We start from the raw sequence: 24228 nt of genomic DNA on the forward strand, positions 1-24228 counted from the left end.
AAGTTGAAAATAGAGCTACCATACGATCCCAGCAATTGCACTACTGGGTATTTACCCCAAAGATACAAATGTAGGGATCCGAAGGGGTACATGCACCCCGATGTTTATAGCAGCAATGTCCACAATAGCCAAACTGTGGAAAGAGCCAAGATGTCCATCGACAGATGAATGGATAAAGACGATGTGGTATATATACTCAACGGAATATTATGCAGCCATCAAAAGGAATGAGATCTTGCCATTTGCAACGACATGGATGGAAGTGGAGGGTGTTATGCTGAGCAAAATAAGTCAATCAGAGAAAGACATGTATCATATGACCTCACTGATATGAGGAATTCTTAATCTCAGGAAACAAACTGAGGGTTGCTGGAGTGGTGGGGGGGTGGGAGGGATGGGGTCGCTGGGTGATAGACATTGGGGAGGGTATGTGCTATGGTGAGCACTGTGAATTGTGAAAGACTGTTGAATCACAGATCTGTACCTCTGAAACAAATAATACATTATATGTTAAAAAAAAAAAAAAAAGAAGAAGAAGAAGATAGCAGGAGGGGAAGAATGAAGGGGGGGAAATCGGAGGCGGAGATGAACCATGAGAGATGATGGACTCTGAAAAACAAACTGAGGGTTCTAGAGGGGAGGGAGGTGGGAGGATGGGTTAGCCTGGTGATGGGTATTAAAGAGGGCATGTTCTGCATGGAGCACTGGGTGTTATGCACAAACAATGAATCATGGAACACTACATCAAAAACTAATGATGTAATGTATGGGGACTAACATAACAATAAAAAAATTAAAAAGAGGGCGCCTGGGTGGCTCAGTTGGTTAAGCAACTGCCTTCGGCTCAGGTCATGATCCTGGAGTCCCTGGATCAAGTCCCGCATCGGGCTCCCTGCTCGGCAGGGAGTCTGCTTCTCCCTCTGACCCTAACCCCTCTCATGTGCTCTCTCTCATTCTCTCTCTCTCAAATAAATAAATAAAATCTTTAAAAAAAAAAAAAAAAAAAAAAAATTAAAAAGAAAACAAAACACCAAAAGCCCGAGAGACGAAGACCGGTGAGCCCAGAAAGGGACAAGAAGAAAAGAAGCGGGCAGAGCAGAGTTTGTAGGGGGCTGGCGGGGAGAGGATGAGAAAGCAGGCAGCCCAGCAAGGCGTGCTGCCGGGTGGACCAAAGCCACCACCGTCGCAGCATCCCCTGCACATTTCCACATCGTCAGAACACACGGTGACCTTCTATCTTCACCAAGTGTCTATGACTTCATTTCCAGAGACAACTCCAATGTTGACCTATGTTTATGAAAATCTGCTAATAACCTATTCTCAGAAATAGCTCTTCTTCAAGTTACCTTCCTAGGACTAAAAACACACCAATCTGATCCACTGACAATTATTCTTCCAGAACATCGTGAGATCAAGTATGCATGCATGCAAAACAGCTATGTGGAAATGTCCAGATTTTTAAACATTTTTAATTTTGGTTCAAAAGCATAAAGAAGGGTAAAAACTTAAAAAGTGCTGTCATAACACTGAGTCTCACCAGAAAAATGTGCAGTACTTCCTTTGCCTGATGCTAAGTTGTGGATGTTCATCCCATGGCTGGGGCTCATGCTCGGACTACTGAAAGGTCGAGGACTAACAGGGTAACTGTCTTGAGATTTTGGACTTCGGCCTCCCAGACATCGTACTTCACTATCTGTACCATTCACCATTTCTATAAACTGACGCACTCTAAAAAAAGAAAAGACAAATTGACTTAGATAATTTTCAAATAGCAGTTTGTTTATTTAGTAACAAGAGATTTCTGAGAGGACATATTTTAAGAACCAGCATTTATCAGTAAGTATGGCCTTTAGATAGTATGCTAAAAATATTAACTATGGTTTCATCTACTGTACTGCTTAAATTTGAAGTTTTCCAGAAAAATCAGAGTATAGAGCAAAAGACATTGTATCTCCTTTACTCAAGATTTACTGAGAAAATGAAAATCTTTTGGTAGTTATAATAATATCAAAATGGACTTCATTTTTTTTTTGAAGTTAAAAATAATTTAATCAAATAATATTTGCACTTGATAGCAAGTCATATAGTATGTAAGAACATGATGTGCTTTACTGGACATAGGACACAGAGCCTTGCTCCCCACTCTTCCTCATTCCTATTCCCTTCTGCAACCTCTTCACCAAAATGGACCAATTTAAAATTTTACTCCAAAGCAAAACAATCCTGACATTTGGCTTGCAAAGGGTTTCTGGTACTTAAGGGAGGTGAAATATTAAGCTTAATAACACCTGAATTTTAAAATAACAAAGAATCAGAAGACCAATTAAAAAAAAGCCACATTACGATGGCTATTAAAAAAAAATGCAGAAAATGACGTGTTGACAAGGATGTGGAAAAACTGGAACTCTGGTATGCTGTTGGTGAGACTGTAAATGGCGCAGGGCCATAGAATTCTAAGGATTAATTTCCCTAAAAAATTAAACACAGATTTACCATATGGTTCAACAATTCCATCTCTGGGTATATACCACAAAGAACTGGAAACAGGGACTCCAACGGATATCTGTACACCCCTGTTCATGGCAGCATTATTCACAATCACCAAAGTGGAAGCAACCCAAATGTCTATCAGTTAGTCAGCTTTCAGAATGAAGGAAATTGTGACATACACTCTAACATGGATGAATTTTGAGAACATTTTGCTAAGAGGAATAAGCCAGTAACAAAGGACAAATATTTTACGATTCCACTTAGATGAGGTACCCAGGGTATTCAAATTCAATTTTATAGAGACAGAAAGTAAAATGGTGGTTGTCAGAAGCTGGGGGCAGGGAGAAATGGGGAGTTCGTGTCTCCGTTTGGGATAACGAAAAATGTTTTGGGGATGGATGGCTGGTGAGGATTGCAGAACAGGGTGACTATACTTAATACTACAGAACTGCATGTTTAAAAATGGCAAATTTTATATCTATTTTACCACAATCTGCAAAATTACACAGACTTACAATAAGGTACTTTGCGAGAGGAAAACAGATATCCATCTTCTAAATAAGATTTTAACATTTTAACAGATAGCTAGCATAAACAGAAGAGCAAACACAGAGCGAAAGATGCCATCTGCTTATAATCCTCAACACAAGTGTTTTTTTGTAATCTGTTACTTAAACGTGCTATATTACAAAATTATATGTAAATACCTGAAACAAGGTGAAACAAAAATTAAAACTATTAAAACATGAAAATAGGGCGTCTGGGTGGCTCAGTCGCTAGGTGTCCGCCTTTGGCTCAGGTCATGATGCCAGGGTCCTGGGATCGAGCCCCACATCGGGCTCCCTGCTCAGCAGGAAGCCTGCTTTTCCCTCTCCCACTCCCCCTGCTTGTGTTCCCTCTCTCGCTGTCTCTGTCAAATAAATAAAATCTTTAAAAAAAAAAAAAATGAAAATAATTCGGATTATACATAACACACACACCCATACATAATACAATAACATTAAACTCACTTTAATGTGAAAAGGAGATTAGGATTTCTTTCAAGTAAACTTGGGTATAACTGTTGTGTTGTTTCAATAGCTTCTCCCATTCTTCCTGCTAACACCAATTTCTGAATTCCTATTTAGAAAAAGAAAGCAAGAGATTAATTTTTTAAAAGTAGAAACATAAACTTAGTGGACTGTCAAAAAAAAAAGTAAAAAAAAAAACTTTAAATACATTGCGACTAATTTCCATTTCTTTTTCTAAAATCGTAGTTTCTATTAGGCAATCAAGGGGAAATTTCAGACATATTAAAAAATTAGGAAAAAAAATATTTCATAAACTATTCTTAAAAAATCACAAACTAATATACAAGTAATACAGGAAAAATACCTGTTAAGCAATAATGAAGTATTAAACACTAAGATTAAAAAGATGGACGTGTTTATAGCCTACAGTGCAGTGCCGGCCTCACAGAATACTTTTCCCAATGTCATCAAGTTACACACACTAAAAATATGTACAGCTTTTAATATGTCAATCATACCGCAATAAAGTGTTTAAAAAAAAAAAAAGATCATAGCAAGCATTAGAGAGAACATTCAAAATGTCTTATCAAATATGATAACCTTCTGCCCCCAGTACTATGAGAACGCTAGCCTTTGATAAGATCTGAATTCAACAGACATCCACTGAGCGTTCCCTGTGTGTCAGGCATTTGTTAAATTAGGTGAGTATACAGAACGAGTAAGCGATCATCTGTTTGCCAGAGCTCGTAACATAGTGAGAAAGACAGAGCATACACGTAGTGACAACACAATGTAATCGGTGTTATCACAGCAAGTCTGACCTATAAAAAAACTGTTGTCAAGCATCACGATTTCACACACGACGTTGTGTTTTGATGCCTAGCCTCTCACTACGTCCATTCCCCCCCCACGTGCCCCCCTCCCCCGATGGACTAATGCCCACATTTAGAAGGTGAACTGCGGAAGAGCCACATGCTGACTTGCCCTTCGTTGTACAGGCCCCAGCTCTGGCCACCAGCCCTGGGACCGAAGCAATAGAAACTTAAGATCAATACTATCTTAAGTGTAGATAGCAATTTAAATAATGCAAAGATTTACATTTCTTTTACGTATTATCTTCCCTAATATCTAATCATGGGACTACTTTACCAACTAAAAAAAAAAATTGTTTTGTTAAATGTTTACTTCCTAAAATCTAAAGCGAACATTTTTTAAGAAAAAAATGGTAAACATTTCTTACACAACTTTCTCCAAAATTCTCTCTTTCTACATCCAGAATACTAACACAGTCTTATGTGAGTTTTTTTGTAAGGTGATCTTCAAAAATGTCAATGAAAATAAATTTCAGAGGTATCAATTTTAATATATTTGAAACTTTATTTTAAAAAATAAAATTTCTAAAAATTGATATAACCAAACCTATAATCTGAAAACAAGTATTATCCATGCACCACAGGGTCCTTACTTTGTCTATTCTTAATGGAAGCTAATTCTTCTAGAACGGTCTGGTCTGTAGATCTGGCAAAGGCCTCTGCTGTGGCACAGTACCCATGGTGGACTAAATAAGATGAAACCATTCTTAAAATAAAAAGAAGAAACACACATCTTTTAGTCAAGAGAATACAGGCTTCATACTACAATTTATATAAAACAAGATCTACTCCTTTGTTACAAAACCAACCTATTCCCTTTGAAATAAGGCTTTAAGAACCTCAACTTTATAGTTAAAAAAAAAAAAAATCCTTTTGTTCTTCTAATCACGTAGTGGTTCCAAAAAGAGAACCGCAAATGCCATGTTAGGACTACTCTCCCGAAGAGTAACTGTCACTAAGGAAGAGCCACTGACAGACTCTTGATTCTTGGCTCCCCGTTTTCCCTGGCTCCTTTCCTGGGACTTCCATCCTTATATTCAATCCTACTAATCACAATTTCTGTTTCACCTATCCCAGTGAAGTGCTGGCATTTTATAAAATACAACAATTTCTAAATAACAGATGCACTCTTTGTGTCGTGGAGTTCCACTCCTTTCTTTACTCATCTAAGGTTACAGGAGATGGGACCTACAAGACGTGAACACAAGAAATACTAAGGTGAACCGGTGAGAGGGTCTTTCAGAACGAGGTCTATGAGGGTGATGATACTTATCACTGAGAAACTGCCCTTCTAATCTAAATCAGTTAGTATCACTGCACATAAAAGATGAAAGTGCCACACTTCCAAAGAACACGTGTTTTTTTTTTTAAAAGTCACCAAGTGGTCAAAACACCTTTACATCTAAGCACAAAAGGTTAGAAAAACTATTGACTCAACAATATTAACCCAAATATCCAATATATCCAAACATGCAACTCCTAAACCTGCCTCCATCTGGCATGACTAAGGCCCTATCAGAAAGTGGTAGGAAGCAGTGATTCAGGAAAGAGGGATTAGGGGGCAGAGGGGAAAATCTCCAAGAAACAGATTTTTCATTTTATTTCATCTAACTGGTCAACTTGATTTAAAAGGGTAGGGAAGAGGGGTGCCTGGGAGGCTCAGTAGTTAAGCGTCTGCCTTCAGCTCAGGTCATGATCCCAGGGTCCTGGGATCGAGTCCCGCATCGGGCTCCCTGCTCCGTGGGAAGGCTGCTTCTCCCTCTCCCACCCACCCCTGCTTGTGTTCCCTCTCTCGCTGAGTCTCTGTCAAATAAATAAATAAAATCTTTTTTAAAAAAAAAAGGGTAGGGAAGAACTTTTTAAAATGACTTCCTAGGAGGTCATGGTGAGTGTCAATTTTATAAAGAATGGGGTGGGGGGTGGGGGCCCTGCACTGGAGTCTGGTTACAGAATTAAGATAAATGTTTCCTCTACTAACTCTCCTGCTATGATGCTCAGCAGCAACCATTTTTAAAGCATGAAAGGGATGTAACCCCAGGAGAGCAACTTATCCTAGCTCTAACTTGTGGGAACTATGAGATCGTCAGCCAGGCTTTGCTCTTCTGTCACCCTGCACCGGCAAAAATACCAGTGTAGAGGTTCTGTAATACCAGATGATAATAGCTTCAGGGAAGAAGCATGTTTTCACAATCATCATCATGTCTTCCAACCATTATCTCCTCCAGAGAACACACACACAAATTTTTATTATATCTTTAAATGTGCAATTGTTCAAAGCAATTACAAAGACACTTAAGACAAACTGTCAGACTGGTGGTATCTGAACGTCTCTGCTATTTTCCTGGGTGAGATGAGAGTAGTGAAAATGACTGTTTAAATTTCCTGGTACTTATTTAATTTTTAAGTCTGTACTTTTTCAAGCTTTAAGGAGCTACCATTTAGTACTACTCACACCCAGCAGTCATCTCTAGCTTTTGAGCAAAGGTATAGTCTAAAAAGTTGACTGTCACAGGACTTGTATTTTCCTGCTGCCTTCCACTCCAATGAAATTCTACTTTTCATAAAGAATGAGTTGAGATAAAGGTTGTTCACTTTATAGTATACCTTTATTGACACCCACTGTTTGCTCTGCTACCTACCCGTTCTGTACCAGCGTTATTATGGAATCCTAAGTATTTATCCTGCTTTTAGGAATCCTCACTCCATATTCCTAACTCTTTGGTCTTACTCCTTTTGCTGCCTCTTAAATGTCTATTAATAACATGTAAAAGTAAATTACATTAAAAATAATTAGTAAGATTTTAAAAACTCCTTCAATTGAGGCTTTTGGTCAGATTATCCTATTTAGAATAGGGGCAACTATAACCTCCCTGAATCTACATGAAAAATAATAGATTTAGCAAAAATGGGATCCTAATAAGCAAAAATAGCTGATATTATTCTTACAGAGTAACCCACTCACTGGAAAAAATGAGTCAAATCTTGAAATACAAAATGTACATACCAAGTCTATATTCCAGTACATTAACTATACCATTATTTTGATGCTTTTCTTGCTGAGTAGTATTTCTTTATCCCCATACATATTTGAACTACTGCTGAACATAGCCAAGTTCATGTCCAAAACCCACAGCTCCTGAATTACACAATCTAAATTATCTTCCTAAATTTATCTTTTGCATTAGCACTATTTAAAGAGAATCAAGTAACCTATGGAAAGCATTAAATCCCATCACTAAGGATAGCAAATGAATTAACCTAAGTGATCTAGTGTCACTTTATTTCCTCCACCAAATTCATACATCAGACTAAAATACAATTTTGTATGTGTGCCACCAAATAAAAAATGATTTTTAATTGTTTAAGTAGAGTGAATTGCTTTTTATAGAGATTAAGGTATAATCAATACATTAAAATTATTAGGATATATAAAAAATTACTTTAAAGAAGAGTAAATTATTTTTTATAGAGATATAAATATAATCAATGATGCATAAGATTATTAGGATATAAATTAGATTAAAATGCTTCAGTAAATATTCTTTTATGCTAAAAGAATGTTTTATAAAAAATATATTTTATAATGTCCATTCAAATATCTTCTACACTTACTTTTGTATCATGGTTTGCCATTCGCCTTCCCGATCTCCAATAGGAAACCGGTCTATCTGTGCCTGTATTTTGGTTCTCCACTCTCGCATGTAGTCTTCTATATCAAACACGAAAGGATGCTGCCCGAAATTGGCATCAACGACTTCTCCTGGTGTCTGGAGCCCCACGGTAGGATATAAATTCGGCTGTAAGACAACACATTTCACTAGCATCTATCTATCCCTTTTATATTAAAGACTTTTCACTCTTTCATAAGCTCTCTTTAAAATAACAGAATACAATTTTCCTTCTTGTAATTTAAAATTGCAATCAAAACCAGTAGAGAAAGAAAAATAATCTAAATACAATTAAAAGCAAATAATCTAAAACAGACTTTATGCTGGATGTAAAATACCACTTCCTATAATCTAATCATCAAGGAAAATATAAAACATAAGCCACCTATTTTATTTATTCAGAGACTGTGTGGTATTATAGTTCTAGTAATGTGTTCTAGTAACATGTTCTAGTAAACAGAAACACAAATCTTGCTCTTCAGAATAGGTCATATAATGTTACAAAGTTACAAAGTTACAAAGATTCAAATTTAAACACGTAACTCAGACTTATCTTTCTATGTATGATATGTATGATGCATGTCTAGAAACTGCATGGGAGGACTAGTTACCACAGAAGGACAATCCTAACTGGACACGCACTACGCTAAGTATACGAATTTCGTTTCGCGGTACATCTGGCACGCCACTGGAAAGAGAGTGGAAACAATTAATTGTAAGCAAAACACAGTGCCATTAAGAGTGGGGGTTCTCTTTATAAACACAAATGACTCAAATGCACCTATTTCTGGAGTGGAAAAGGATTTAAATATTCAAATTCACAGAGAAATGCATCTAGATATACTCCAAGATTTCGAGGCTAAACAATCAAGTTTAACAGCTTCAAGTACACAAAAATACACAAGTTCTTTTGGCTCTATCACTATTTGTTATATCTAAAGGTGGGATGAACTACTCAATGTCTACTAACTAGCAGGGTTTAAACATACTAATAATCCTGTGAAATAATTATTGTTTGCATTACAAAGTTAAAGAAATTGAGGACTGGGGGTAATTAACTTGCTCACGGTCTATATTATGACAGAGAAGGGACTGGAACACAGATTTTTTGACACCAAATCTAGTTTTTCTTCCTATAAACTCCAAGTCCTACTTCATCACCAGTCTCTGTACTTATGCCTTATTTCTTTGTTTTAATGGTTGTCACAAGTATTTTCAGTACCAAATCAGGTGAGGATCAAGAGGGAATAATCTGGATGTAAATGTAAGATGCTTAGATTTCACAGCAAAAAGCTAAGAGGATGTATGTAGAAACAACTGATCAATCAAGCAACCAAAGTCAGAAACAAAAGGAATACTGTGCCAAAATACTCAGAGATAGAACTGCACTGGATTTGGGAAATAAATGGTAATGCAATGTGTGCAAATGTACTGATTCTTAATCAACAAAACCAGCAAGTTCTTACAATTTTAAGCTGGAGACAAGTGACATACTTGTTACAACCCTCTCATTTGACCACTGAGAAAACAGACCTAAAGAGTGGGAGGGACTGGGGCGCCTGGGTGGCTCAGTCGTTAAGCGTCTGCCTTCGGTTCAGGTCATGATCTCAGGGTTCTGGGATCGAGCCCCGCATTGGGCTCCCTGCTCAGTGTAGAGTCTGCTTCTCCCTCTCCCTCTCCCCCTGCTTGTGTTCCCTCTCTTGCTGTCAAATAAATAAATAAAATCTTAAAAAAAAAAAGAAAGAAAAAGAGTGGGAGGGATTTATCCAAAAGCACACAACTTCTTAATGACACATATAAAGCAATTAATGCAAGCCTCACCATTTCTAACACAGTATTCTGTCCTTTAAACTCCATTACAAAATTATGACATACTTAAAACAAAAGTATATAAAGCCAAAGACTCTTAACAAAGGTAACAACAGAGTGCAAGACAATCCCGTTTGTTAAGCAGCATTTATAATTCTAATATTCAGCATTGCCCAGAGATACAAGGCAATCCTGTTTGTTAAGCAGAATTTATAATTCTGATATTCTGCATTGCCCAGAAATGCTTTAAATATGTTCTGTTTGCTAGGGGCGCCTGGGTGGCTCGGTTGGTTAAGTGTCTGCCTTGGGCTCAGGTCATGATCACGGGGCCCTGGGATCGAGCCCCGTGTAGGGCGCTCCGCTCAACGGGAAGCCTCCTTCTCCCTCTCCCTCTGTGCTCTCTCTCTCTCCCTCTCTCGCATTCTTGCTCAAATAAATAAAATCTCAAAAAAAAAAAAAAATGTTTTGTTTGCTAATCTAAATTTTCCTGACAGATTCAAGTAAATAATCATATCAATACTATAAATGAAAATTGACATTCAGGAATACTGATAAAATTGTGCCATAAAAAATGATTGCACTGTTATATTTTTTTGTAAAAATTAACATTTGTAACATGTTCCTGTGACAAAACATGCCATAAATGTCAAGACAAATGGACTTTATAACAAAAAAAAAAATCTGCACATATAAGAAAGGATCAACATTCTCAATGTAAACAATATTCTCACAATACAGGACAAAGATTAACAGACCAACTCAAATTTTTTTAAGATGAGAGGTTTATAGGCAATTTGCAGAAGAAATATAAAATGACAATGAAAGTATGAAGAGACACTTAACCTCACTCAATTTCTTAAAATACAAATCAAAACAAGAAGAGTTTTTTTGCACATTAGATTAGGATTTAAAAGACCCTATGTTTAAAATATTTATTTATTTATTATTATAATATGTTTAAAATACCCAATGTTGATTGAAGGTTGAGACAATAAGCCCTCTCATCCACTATACACAGAAATGTAAACTGATATAATCTTTTAAGAAAGAAATTTGGCAAAGTCTATTAAAACTGACAAAGCAGTTTCACTCATAAGAATGAAATCCGACAGAGAAACAAACATGCAAACATATATGCCCTGCAGCATTATTTTAATGGCAAAATACTAAAAAGAATGTCCATTCACAGGTGGTATTACATACCACATTCACTGAAATTCAGACTCTAATAACTGTAAGATATGCCATCATTTTATGTCGAAGAAAAAACACTGCCCATTAAATCTGACAGGCCATAGAGTCTAAGATGCACCACCATTTCATGTCAAAGTATGAAAAATGTGCATCTCAGAAGTTGTGGTAGTACATCATACAATAAGATATTATAAAAAATTTGTATACTGACAAAGAAAGATATCCCATATATTACTAAATGAAGAAAGCAAGCTAGAGACTACATAAACTATGACCCTACTTTTTCTGGAAACATTTAAATAATGGACAGACTGGCTAACATAAGTTTAGAAACAGACCTGGAAGGATATATGCTCAAGTCAACATAGTCATCTAAATAGGTTGGGATTATGAGAAACTTCTCTTTTGTACATTTCTGTATTTATAAACATTTATTATTTGAATACTTAACACTATGCATTACTTCTGTAATCTGAACGCGATAAAAAGCTAGAAGTGGTAAAGCTAGCTGGGGTCAGAAGTAACTGTATTTTTTATACTACTTACTCAACTTTAAACCTGAAGAATCGGAGAGAAAGGAATTAGCCCTTAACTGGCTAAACTACGGGCTAAACTATACGTTTAAATATATATATCTATATCTATAGATACATAGATATAGATATATAGATATATAGGTATCTCAGACTTTTTAACTTGCTAGGCTATAGATTTCTAAAAATATAACAATGCAATTGTTTTTAGCATAATCACAGAGTTGTGCAACCATCACCACAACTTAATTTTACAACATTTTCATCATTCCAAAAAGTAACCGCACACCTATGAGCGGTCCCTTCCCACCACCCATCCCGTAACCCCCAACAACCACTTTCTGACCCTACAGATCTGCCTATTCTGGACATTTCATACAAACGGAATTATATAATATGTGGTATTTTCCTGACTGTCTTCTTTCGTTTGGCATAATGCTTTCAAGGTTCTTCCATGATGTAGCATGAATCTAGGCTGTGGATTTATGTAAAACAATGTTTTCGGGCGCCTGGGTGGCTCAGTTGTTAAGCGTCTGCCTTTGGCTCAGGTCATGATCCCGGGGTCCTGGGATCGAGCCCCGCATCGGGCTCCCTGCTCAGCAGGAAGCCCGCTTCTCCCTCTCCCACTCCCCCCGCTTTGTGTTCCCTCTCTTGCTGTGTCTCCCACTGACAAATAAATAAAATCTTAAAAAATAAATAAATAAATAAAACAATGTTTTCTAGGAAACTTTCTAAATTAAAAAACATCTACATAAGGAGGGGAATTATAGGGGCACCTGGGTGGCTCAGTCGGTTAAGCGTCCGCCTTCAGGTCAGGTCATGATCTCAGGGTCCTGGGATCGAGCCCCGCATCGGGCTCCCTGCTCAGTGGGGAGTCTGCTTCTCCCTCTCCCTGCTGCTCTGCCTGCCTGTGCTGTCTCTCTGTGTCAAATAAATAAAATCTTAAAAAAAAAAAAAAAGAAGGAATTATATAATGTGTGGTCTTCTTATGTAGAATTAGTAGAATGAAACGTAACAAAATGAGACATTCAGGAATGTCTTATGTAGAATTAGAAAAAATGAGAATAACTTAAGTCTCTATGAAGAGAATAAAAGATCTCTTAACTTCTATTAACCTATGAAAAATACAGATCCTAAAAATATTCAAAAGCTAAATATACACAAAATCATATTCTCAATAGGATAATTTTGTTCTATTTTAAAGATGTTTTCTAATGAAAATGAAAGCAAATAATGTACCTATAGAAAGTAGATTTCAAATTGGCCGAAAGAACTGGAAAGCAGCTTCATTTTAAATGAGAGCAGCTTCTGTAACAAAAGGAATTGACCTAATCCCAAACTGAATGAGTTTACAGACAGACACTTCCCCAAATGGTGAGGTGAGCTGGGGTAGAAAGATCATTTTGAAGAAGATACAAGGTAAACACCCTAGGTTCCATGATAAGTGTGATACCATCTAGATAAACTTCTGTTCTGTAAATACACTCTCTACCAGGATTTAATGCTATAACTGGCTAGTGAGAGATCACAGGTACAGAACATACAAACACTTCTTTGGTGGGGCCCTTAAGGGAAAGACTAACTTTTTTTTTCCTTTTTAAGTAGCAGAATGCTATGCTGCATGCGGGAGTCCCAGAAGATCTCAGAGTCACAAAAATAAAAAGCTCTCAGAACCACCGTATTTAAAAAAAAAAAAAACAAGAAAAACCTTCTAACAACCACCATAACCACCACTTTACTCACTGTTGTTACAAGGCTGAATATCACCACTGATTAATTATAGAAAAGGCAAAAAACATAACTAGTGATTCTAAAATGGGACAAAAATAATAAGAAGACAACACAAAGATAGTCAACATGTCTACAACCAGCTAAGCCTTTTCCAAATTACCACCACTTGTACAAGTGAGGAACAAAAGCTCATAAAACATCTGCTTGCTCCGACAAGTCGGTTTTACTTGCTTAGGGCCACAAAAGAGGTAAAAAAAACAAAAACAAAAAACCCCAAACACGCAACCAGCTGAGCGTTTTAGCCGACTGCAAAGGAAATGGAGTGTCGCCCGTAGCCTCTGAGAGATCTGAGCACTCCACCCTGTATGCACCCGGCAGCCCCGCCTGCAGGCTGCCCTCCACTGGGTTTGGGACCACAGCCCCACTCGTCCACTCACGGATGTGAGCACTACCTTACTGCTCCTCCCTTTATATTAACTCGTCTGCTCGCTACTGGAATCATTCTCCTCAGCAAATAAACATCCTGGTAAATCAAAAAAATCTTCCATCGCCTCCATTTCTGCCACGAGCTACCATAACCCACTTGCTTCCGCCCTATTTCAGTCGAAATCCTTCACAAAGTTGTCTGTACTTTGTGATTTCCCTCCTATTCTCTCTTAAACCCTTTCTGGATCAGGACTTCTCCATCACTCACTCTACTGAAACTCTGTGTCAAAGTCACCAGCGTACTCTACTCTGCTAAATCCGCTGGTCAATTCTCAGTCCTTAGCCTACGTGTCCTATCACAGGGACATCTCCCACAGTTGATTTTGCCTTTCTTCTGGAGATGCTTTCTTCACGTGGCTTTGAGGACACACCCAGGTCTATCTAAGTCTGCCTCCTACCCCATGGATTGCTCCTTCTCAATCTCCCTTTGCCGGTTCCTTCTCTTCTCCCCAACATGCATGCCCCTCTTCTCTGCCTACACACACTCTCTTGTGGATGTCATCTGGTCCCATGACTTTAAACACGGAAATGCCAAGGATTCCCCAATTTTTGTCTCCAGCCCAGATCACTCTCTTACATGGCCAACTGTACACTTGGGAACTCCATTTAACTTACCCAAAAATGATCTCCAGATCCCACCCCCCCCCAAAACCTGCTCTGCCTATATACACACTTCTCATATCAGTAAGTAACATCGCCATTCTTTCCATTCCTCAGGCCAAGAATCTCAAAATCCTATCCTCTCTCCTATTTCCACATCCAATCCATCATAAATTCTCTTGGCTCTCATCATATTTATTTTTATTTTTTAATTTAACTCTTCAATCTACCTGGAACTTACTCTGGCATAAATATAAGACAAAATCCTAAGATTACACACTTTTTCAAAAAGATAAACACTGGTTCCATTACCGCTTATTAAATAATGCTTCCTAGTAAGCATGATGATTTCAGACTCCGAATTTTCCTGGGCTTAGCAAAGCCGTTCTCTATTATAACTTCAATTTCTTCTGTTTTATTTTTTCTAGAATTTTCTTCAGGAATATTAATAATCTATAATCACTCTCCGCCTCTGATTCTCCTGTCACCTTTCTCAAACCATCTCTGAAACTGGCATGTGTCTGACGAACAGTGGCCCCTTACATCTGTCTGCACAGGTGTGAAACTACTGAAGAGTAAGCTCTCTGAACACTCTGCAACTTGACTGTTTTTTCCCGGCGAAACAGCTGGATAACTGCTACCTCTAAGACATTTTAGTCAACAAGTCATGTATGGACCAACTAAGAAAGAAACATCAGAGTGCTGGTTCTTGTAGTACCTTCTGGTAATGTTAAAAACTGAGAGCATCAGAGCCTGCACAATGCAATCCGGAGCTTGGAAGGAAATGCCCCAGACATAATGGAGAGCTCTTAAGAAATGTTCTTGATGGCACAGAAGACAGCATCACGTAGAAAACCACAGACATCAACTCTAAAAAAGGGGTTTAAAAGATTGGATTCTAAACATGAAGTTTGGGGAATACCTTAACCAATCTATATTCCTTATTTCATTATTTTCAGGTGTGCAAGTGATATTGATTAAAAATCTATATTTAAATACCCTAAGAGATCATTCAGTGAATACAAAATAACAATTCTAAGAGATAACAAAGCATCCTATCCTAGTTTGTTGGTCTCCCCCCCCCCCCCCCCCCCCCCCATTAGTGTTAGATGTGATGCATGTTACAATGGGCAGTCTTCGCCTTGGTAAACAAGGTATCCAGAAGCAAAGCAGTTCCCAAATCTCTAACGATGTGAGTCACTATCACCAGCTGCCTGAATTTCAGCAATAGCCTCCTCACTGGTCTGCCTGCTTCTGCTGTATATCCCTGCCCCAGGCTACTTTTCAACCAGCAGTCAGCGATCCTTTAAAACTGAAGCTACACCATGAGAACGGAGGCTCATTTCACTCAAAGTAAATGCCCAAGTACTTACAATGGCCCTCCAGGTCTCCATGAGCTCGCTGACCCTCCCCCACCTCGATCTCGGACTCATCTAGCACTCTCTGACTTCGTCCCCTCTCTGGGACCCTTGCTTAGTTGGGCTCCTCTGCCTGGGACATTCTTGCTCTACCCACCCATTCCGTGGACTCCCTCGCTCCGTCCTAAGTCTCTGCTCAAGTCCTCCCTTGCAAACCTTGGCAAAGGTGAGCGAACCGTACAGCCCATGTAGCCCATGTTCTGTCTTTGGTACTCCCACTTTCTTTTTCTCTTTCTTTAAAAAGTACCTACCACCTTTTAAAATGTTATTATTTATTTGTCTTTAATGTATTGTTTACTCCTATTCCCCAGCTTGAATACTTCAAGAGGACAGAGACCTTCACCTGTTTTGATGCATGATGCATCCCAAGCACAGAACTTGCCACACAGCAGGCCCTCAATATATGCTGTGTTAATAAATGACCACAACCGCTGTGCAGCCACTTGCCGAAAAGTTCAGCGATACCAAAGAAACATATTTCAAGTGAATGCGGTGACAGTGACATTACAAGGTGTATTTTAAGTAATCAATTCTGATTTATTTCTTTAGCTACAATGCAGTTCCCTTGTGCCAGAGCACCCAGTGCCGCTGGAGCCTAATTTCTGAAGGTGCACAGCAAAGGTGGCTAGAGAAAGGATCTCTCCCAGTCTATGCATCGCATATAAGCTTGATAAATATCAGTAAGACGGAATTCCAAACGTGCTTAATTAAAAATACAAAACAGTTTTTAAAAGAAAGTATGTCTTACCGGTAGGTCGGTGAAAGCAATACCTAAAAAACAAACAGAACAAAACAAAACAGAAAAAGTGGCATTAGACATGGTTTTTCAAAGGCAGACGATAGTGACAAGCTGAATTTATAACTGAAAACAAGGGAAGGAATGGCAAAGGAAGGAAAGGAAAAAAATTAAAACCTAAATATAAAAAATAATGAGACTAGTATTTTTCTCAGTAACACCAACAGAGGTCTGAGTGAATGTTCTATCTCCTTTCCAGATCAACCTCCTTGTTAGTCACACACCAGTGTTACTTCTGAAGTACTGCGACTGCCTCCAGGACTTCGGTTCCAGATAGATCTTCTAAGCTATGTCAAGAACCATATAAGAAAACTGGTTGCAAAATAGTCACATCTGATTTTTGACCCACACCCAAGCTCCTTTACCCAGTTTTATCATTTAATCTTCCTCACCTAGATTTAGCTTTTAAGTAATTTGGGGGGGAAGGGAAAGAAGAGATTTTTTTGTTACCAAGGAAAAAAAAAGTGAATAATGTAAAATACAGTACTTTTGTTTCTTAAAAAAATTTTTTCTCATGAAAGTACATTCTTAAATAACTTTTAACTATTCTGTGAAAAAACTCAACTCCTCATTCAAAGGATCAAGATTTATACAGTTGAGAATTTCTCATGAATGTCCTCTGACAGTTAACTTCACCAGAGTCATGTTCCAGATACAAGTCAGAGGAGTGAGTCTACTGGCATCCCAAAGTGATTTGATAATCTTTCTTCAAATATTTAAATACATTACTCCGCTGAAAATAAAATAATAAATAAACCAAATATTTCTGTAGGCCCTCATTCATATGTTTAAAAAAGACAGCTCTAGAAAAACAGGAGTCAGTTACTCTCAACTCTTCCAGTCTAAACACACATTAAAACAAAACAAGAACCACACTAGCACCACTACCTCTCCCGTGTTGATCACCATCTAAAAATTGAGCACGTTTCCATTAAATTATCTTTTAAGGTCTCCTCCCACTTGAGATTTAATGCCTCTGTAATTGTGTTGTATCATCAGAAAACACAACTATCTGACTCTATCTACTAAAGTAATAAAATTAAAAGACAAACTGACTATACTTCTCTACCATATGGTTTTGAATAAATGTATAAAAATAGTGGTTTGTAGTTAAGTCCTGTTTTATGACTTTTAAAAACTAGTAAATTCATGTTGGCTTGTCAAAAGGAAAGCAAAGCTGGAGGTCCCCCAAGCCCCCTATAAAACATTGACTGCTTTTAGCTTTATTAATAAATAGAACGCAAAGTGACTATAGGCCAAATATGAAAATTTATTCTAAAATTTTCAGAAAACTAAAAAGGATACAGAAAATAGAGAATATTTTAATAAAATATTACCAATTGTATCTTAGTATCTTAATCTAATTTAGCAGCCTAAAAAATTATCTTCCTCAAAGATGTCTACTATAGGAAAGATTGTCTATTTTTACAGTTTTAGCCAAAATTCCTTTTTGTTAATAATTACTGAAATTCTCAGTCTTTACCAAAAACTCTAATGAAAAACCTAACTCAATGCCACAGATTAACATTTTTGAACACGGCCAAATATAGCTACCACACCTGTACACATTCAGCCACTTTAAATAAGTTAGATTTAAAATTTACACGGGAGACAATTTTTTTTATATTTCTAATTTTCTGATTTGTCCAAGAGGCTTTTCAAAAAGTGATCTCCAATTGATGATGTTCAATAAAACAAAGTCAAAAAACTTCCAATTAAGTTAACCTAGATACTGAACTGTTTCTCCTTTAACTATTTTTTCAAATAAGAACCTTTCTATTTCTATTTCTATGATCAGTAAATATATATTTTGAAAACCTTCATGAAACAGAAACTAAAGATATATCAGCTTTTAGGTAGAAATGATCCACTTCGGGAAGTACAAAACAACAGTATATAATATTTTTATCTTCTAGATGCTAGAATTTGGACCAGAGGGAAGCAATACTTCTGTGAAGACCCAGACAGTAGATCTTTTCTGCTCTCCAGGCTCTATGGTCTCCGTCACAAGCACTCAGTCCTGCCACTGGACAGGAAAGTGCTATACACATTACACAAATGAATGGGGGTGGTTTTGTTCCCCTGAAACTTGACTTAAAGCACAGACAGGAGACCAGTCTGGATCAGGGGCCGTGGCCTGCTGACCTCTGTTCTAGAAGAGTAACTTTTTACCACTGCATCCCCAGCATCTAGCCCAGACTCTGGCAAACAATGATAAGAAACATGTAATGAGTACTCACTATGTGCCAAGTGAGCTCCTAAGAACTTTGCATGCATCATTTCAGTCTACTTTAACAACCAAAGAAACGTAGGTATTACCGTCATTCTATTTCACAAATTGAGGCACAGAAATATTCATAAGGTCATATGGCCTAAGCCAGGAGACAAACCCAGGGAACTAAAGAACCCATATTAACGACTCTTATATTGCCTATGTGCTTAATAAACATTAAATTTATAAATGAATATTGACAAATGTCTCAAAAATTTAAAATTAGAACATGATTTTATCATTAAGTACCCTTTTCTTAAGTATCTCACATTTCAAAAATAGTTTTCTTATTAAAGAAAAAATCTCAATATAAATGTTTGTGAAAATCTAATAAGAAACAAATAAAATCACATCACCTATGATCTTTCCATCTCCCAAAACAAAATTTCTTGTCTGCAATAAAGTTTTAAAAAGCTGTAAAAAGACTAATTTTGGTTTTAAAAATACACTTCCTTTTGCATTTTCGAATCAAAAGTCATACCTAAAAACAGATTTCTGCAGTTTAATTTAAGATCAAATATCTTAAGCAACTAAGGCAACTAAGACCATCCTGGGTTAAATGCTTTGATAAGTCAGCCAGAATAGTAACAAGAAATAAACTAAAAAGGCTGCATCCTCTGGAAACTGGTTGACCACAGCAATCAAATCACAAATACATATATCTTGGTTGGTGTCCTGAATCAACATTGTTGTACCAATGACAATATGAGGATCTACTGTGGACTTGGGACAACCTTTATGTCAGATAAGACAGTACTTCAGAATCAGTATTAATAATTAGAAGGAAAAGACTTAAGCTGAATATAAAAGTGAAGACACTAATTTTATATCAGGACTATGCTGAGACACTAAAAAGGAATAGCTATTACCAATATAGCCAGAAATTTAGGATTTTCTACTATGAAGTGAAAGACAACAGTTTTTGTGTTATATTAAAGAACATCTATTATATGGCTAAGGACACTATTTGCAGTCTAATTTTTAAATACTATTTATGAGCACACCAAAATTTTTGCCTTCTGAGGCTAGTTTCTGCTTCCTTTCGCTTTACCTCATCAGAATTAATTTGCTTTGAATCAAGACTTTTCAAATAATGTGACACCACTTTATTTTTAAAGCATCAGTCTTACTATCCTTTATAGTTTCTGTATAAAAACAAAAACAAAAAAACTTCTAAGAAAAGCAAATGTAACAACCACACACAATTCTCAATTTGAAATGCTACGGGTACATGTGCAACTAAAAAGCCCAATTTTCTACTAGTCTTAGAATGGCTACGCTTCTTTATGTTTTCATTAATTTACTTTTTTATTCACCATCTGTCTTTTATCCTTAAAAATTTTGCTGTTATGGTTTGAGTTCTGCTCCATTCTGCACCACTGTTAGCAGGCCTGCCCTTTGAGTAGGTCAAATGCCTTTCGTCTGGTTGATAGTATCAAGCCTTTCCTTCTTTATTACCCCATACTACACTGAAAACTGACAGCCATTTTCTCTTAGTACCTGTTACCTAGAGGATTCAGTCATACTATGAAGTGTTTAGTGTTTTACTCAAAGCAGAAAACACTTAGCATTTCTATTACTAGAATAAATAGGTGAGCATGGGGATTATTTTCACAGTTATTCCCATACATGTGATACAACATGACTTTCACAGAACACAAATTTTCACCATTTCTTCAACTTCCACCTGGAAAAAACAAAGAAATAATGTCCAGAGGCATGTATTTATAATCGAGGACTACATAATGAATGTGACTACCATGCTGTAAGTACAATAATCACAATATTTGATTATTTTACATGCAATACAGTATCTTAGTACCTAAACTATGTCCATTCTTGGTGTAGAAGCAGGTATTGTTGATAAGGTTAACACAACAGCCAATGACATCACCAGTCGTAAAAGTTGGTCCATAAGGTTGTCCCGTTCCAGAAGAACAAAATGAATGTCCATCATCCCCATGATAACCATATGAATGTTTATCCCAGCCTAAAGAGAAAGTTCCAGTATATTTACAATGAAAAGTAAGGTTCCTCTGTACTAGAGCTATTCACTAAGATTATGACAAGATAAGCAAGAGTAGTACAATAGATGACAGCACAAAGATAAAATTCCCAAATGTACATTTAAATTTCCAACAATTACACCACATGATTTCTACATTAAAATACTGTTTACAACATTAAGGAAAATAAATCTGCCACACAGAAGACTAAAACATGTATTAAAGAAGGCTCCTACCGTTAAAAAAAAAAAAACACAAAAAAACCCGCAAGACACATTTTCCATGCATATTTCCTTTGCTAACAGACCAAAGGAATTTTGCTTTGATTTAAACACACACACACACAGTTTAATATAAAACAGAAGATTTTTCTATTTTCAAAAAGTTTCCCCCAAAATTAATTTTTACCATTAGCAAAAAGAGTACCAGAAAATATAATCCAAGAATCATTTTCATCTGATTAATGGTTTTGGGAAACAGTTCTGCCATCTCAACTGACACCTTCCTTGGTTTACTTTTACTGTCAGCCTACATTCCCAGAATATTAAACAAATGAAAACAGGTTAAAAGCCAGGAATGTGCTGGGTAGCAAAGAGAATCAATAACATTAAAATATTTAAAATAGTTGATAATGACTATGTAATGGAAGTTAAAATACCAAAACAAGCAAAGACATAAAACAAAAAAAATGCATGGTAGACGTTAAGTTTTGCTAAATAGCACAAAATTTAAATTTTTAAAAACCACTTGGCTTCCACTTTGAACTTGTAACATAAGGGATTAAAACCACAGAAAAATCAATGTATTTAACGATTTCAAATTATTACTTCAAATTTTTAGCCAGAAAGATGTAGTCATAAGACAGTACTATAATTCAATTACAAGTACCTGGTAGTCTATTCATGTTCACACCTTGAGCAGAAAGACCAATTCCCATGTAACTGTTAAAAAAAAAAAGGGGGGGGGGGGGGGGGAGAAGAAGAAAAGCAGGTTATTATAACCATGTATGTAAAAATTACCAAATACTCTGAAACGTATCAAAACCCAACCCAAGTTGAAACTCACAAGACAGCTACAAGTTTTACAATTCATTAAACAGCAAAAAAGGCAATATTAAGCAACAATAAAACCCAAATTCACAGTAAATTCCTATAGTTCTCATTCATAAATACACCCAAAGTACTAGTAAAAATTATGCACTCTACTTACGACTTAAAAACCTTTCAACTTATCTACACTTTAGTATTTAGGATTAAAACTTCTAATAAAGGGGCGCCTGGGTGGCTCAGTTGGTTAAGCCACTGCCTTCGGCTCAGGTCATGATCTCAGGGTCCTGGGATCAAGCCCCGCATCAGGCTCCCTGCTCAGCGGGTAGTCTGTTTCTCCCTCTCCCACTCCCACTTCCCCTGCCTGTGCTCTCTCTCTCTGTCAAATAAATAAAATTAAAAAAAAAAAAAAAAAAAGACTTCTAATAAAAAGTGTAGGGGGACTTGTGGAAGAAAAAAGAAACAATAATTAGGAAACTATTTTATTTCCAAAAAGACACAGTAATAATCTAGACCACAAAAAAAGGGACATGGATATATATTTGGAAAAAATGTCAAATTCATATAAAAACATCTGAAATATTTAATAAAATTACACTTAAAAGTATGTATTGTATGGTATCCATGTACTGGTTTTCTCAGAGTTTGGCAAAATGACAAAATGAAATTAAACATGGGACTCTTAGTTTTTAATTTATCAAACTCAAAGAACAAAATTACCTCCAAAAAAAGAAATATAAAAGGAAAAAGTAATTATTAAGGTATGTGATTCATTTTTAAAAGCATATAAAATATTAATAAAACCTAATAAAGACAGCTGAAAAGTGGGAAGAGTATAAAGCAATACACTTCTAAGTACTGATGCAAAAAGAAAAGAAAAAGAAAAGCCACCAACTAAATAAAAGAATAAAGTGAATCCAGTTTGTGAAAGGCTGACTGACTATGATTGCATCAAGAGTTAAAATGGCACTTGATAAATTTCAGCTACCATTTTTATTTATTTTTTAAAGATTTTATTTGAGAGAGAGACACACACACACCCAGAGTGTGAGCAGTGAGCATGAGCAGGAGGAGAAGCAGGGGCAGAGGGAGAAGCAGACTCCCTGCTGAGCAGGGAGCCTGACATGGGGCTCAATCCCAGGACCCCAGGATCATGACCTGAGCTGAAGGCAGCCGCTTAACTGACTGAGCCACCCAGGCGCCCCTCAGCTACCACTTTAATAAAAACTCAAGCAAAATAAAAGGAAACTAAAATATGACACACTTTTTTCCAAATCTAATACGGCAAGATATTCAACAGTAAACACTGAAGCCATTTCCATTAAAATCAGGACATGGAATTGTCTATAACTGTTAAACATTATTTTAATTTATAATATGATTTAATAACATTTAATAATTTATTTAATATAATGAATTTAATAATTTAATGATTTAATATAATTTAATAATATAATGAAAACAAATAACTAGTATAATATTAAAAGATACAAAATAATCTTTATTTATAGTTGCCATGATTATATACATAGAAAACTACAGAAACTACTAAAAGCTTTTAGAATTACAGTTGACCCTATAACAATGCAGGGGGGGTGCTGGGGTGCTGACTCCCACGTGGTCAAATATCCATGTATAACTCGATTCCCCCAAAACGTAACTACTGGAGCGCGTGGGTGGCTCAGTCAGTTAAGCATCTGCCTTCAGCGCAGGTCATGATCTCTGGGCCCTGGGATTGAGCCCAGCATTGGCATCAGGCTCCTTGCTCAGCGGGGAGTCTGCTTCTTTCTCTCTCCCTCTGCCCCTTCCCCCCACTTGTGTTCTCCATGTCTCTCAGATGGATGAAATTAAAAACAAAAAACAAAAAACAAACCCAAACTACTAATAGTCTGCTTTTGACTGCCTTATGGATAACACGAACAGTGAACTGACACGAATTTTGCAGATTATGTATATTATATACCATACTCTTAGAATAAGGTCATAAGGAAGAAAAAAGAAAATGTTAAGAAAATCATAAGAAAAATACATCTATAGCACTGTACTGTATTTACTGGAAAAAATGTGCATATAAGTGTACCCATGCAGATCAAACCTGTATTGTTCAGAGGTCAAGTGTAATTAAGTTTTTTGGCAAAGTGACTGGATAAAAAAAAAAAAAGAAATTTAAATGTCTCTTCTAGTAATACTAAGTAGAGGACAAAAAGTAGTGTAAATATACCAGTCACAAAACTATAGAAATCATAAAACAGGAATCTCAAGTAAGGCATAAAAACAATATATAAAAAGATGTAAAT

General features: G+C 36.6%; 1 protein-coding gene across 1 annotated transcript in view; it reads right to left on the bottom strand.

The window, feature by feature from the left end:
- Positions 1-24228, bottom strand: part of RANBP9 (RAN binding protein 9) — a 90802-nt gene that overhangs the window by 18398 nt on the left and 48176 nt on the right. Inside the window, exons 3-9 of the mRNA XM_032424985.1 lie at positions 21774-21826; positions 20702-20869; positions 16560-16582; positions 7985-8169; positions 4966-5078; positions 3501-3609; positions 1538-1728 (exon numbers count right to left, since the gene is read on the bottom strand). Of these exons, the coding sequence (XP_032280876.1) occupies positions 1538-1728; positions 3501-3609; positions 4966-5078; positions 7985-8169; positions 16560-16582; positions 20702-20869; positions 21774-21822 (838 nt within the window). The 5' untranslated portion in view covers positions 21823-21826. The remainder of the gene's footprint in view (positions 1-1537; positions 1729-3500; positions 3610-4965; positions 5079-7984; positions 8170-16559; positions 16583-20701; positions 20870-21773; positions 21827-24228) is intronic.

Source organism: Phoca vitulina, unplaced genomic scaffold (genome assembly GCF_004348235.1).
Source record: "Phoca vitulina isolate PV1807 unplaced genomic scaffold, GSC_HSeal_1.0 scaffold31, whole genome shotgun sequence".
Lineage (NCBI taxonomy): Eukaryota > Metazoa > Chordata > Mammalia > Carnivora > Phocidae > Phoca > Phoca vitulina.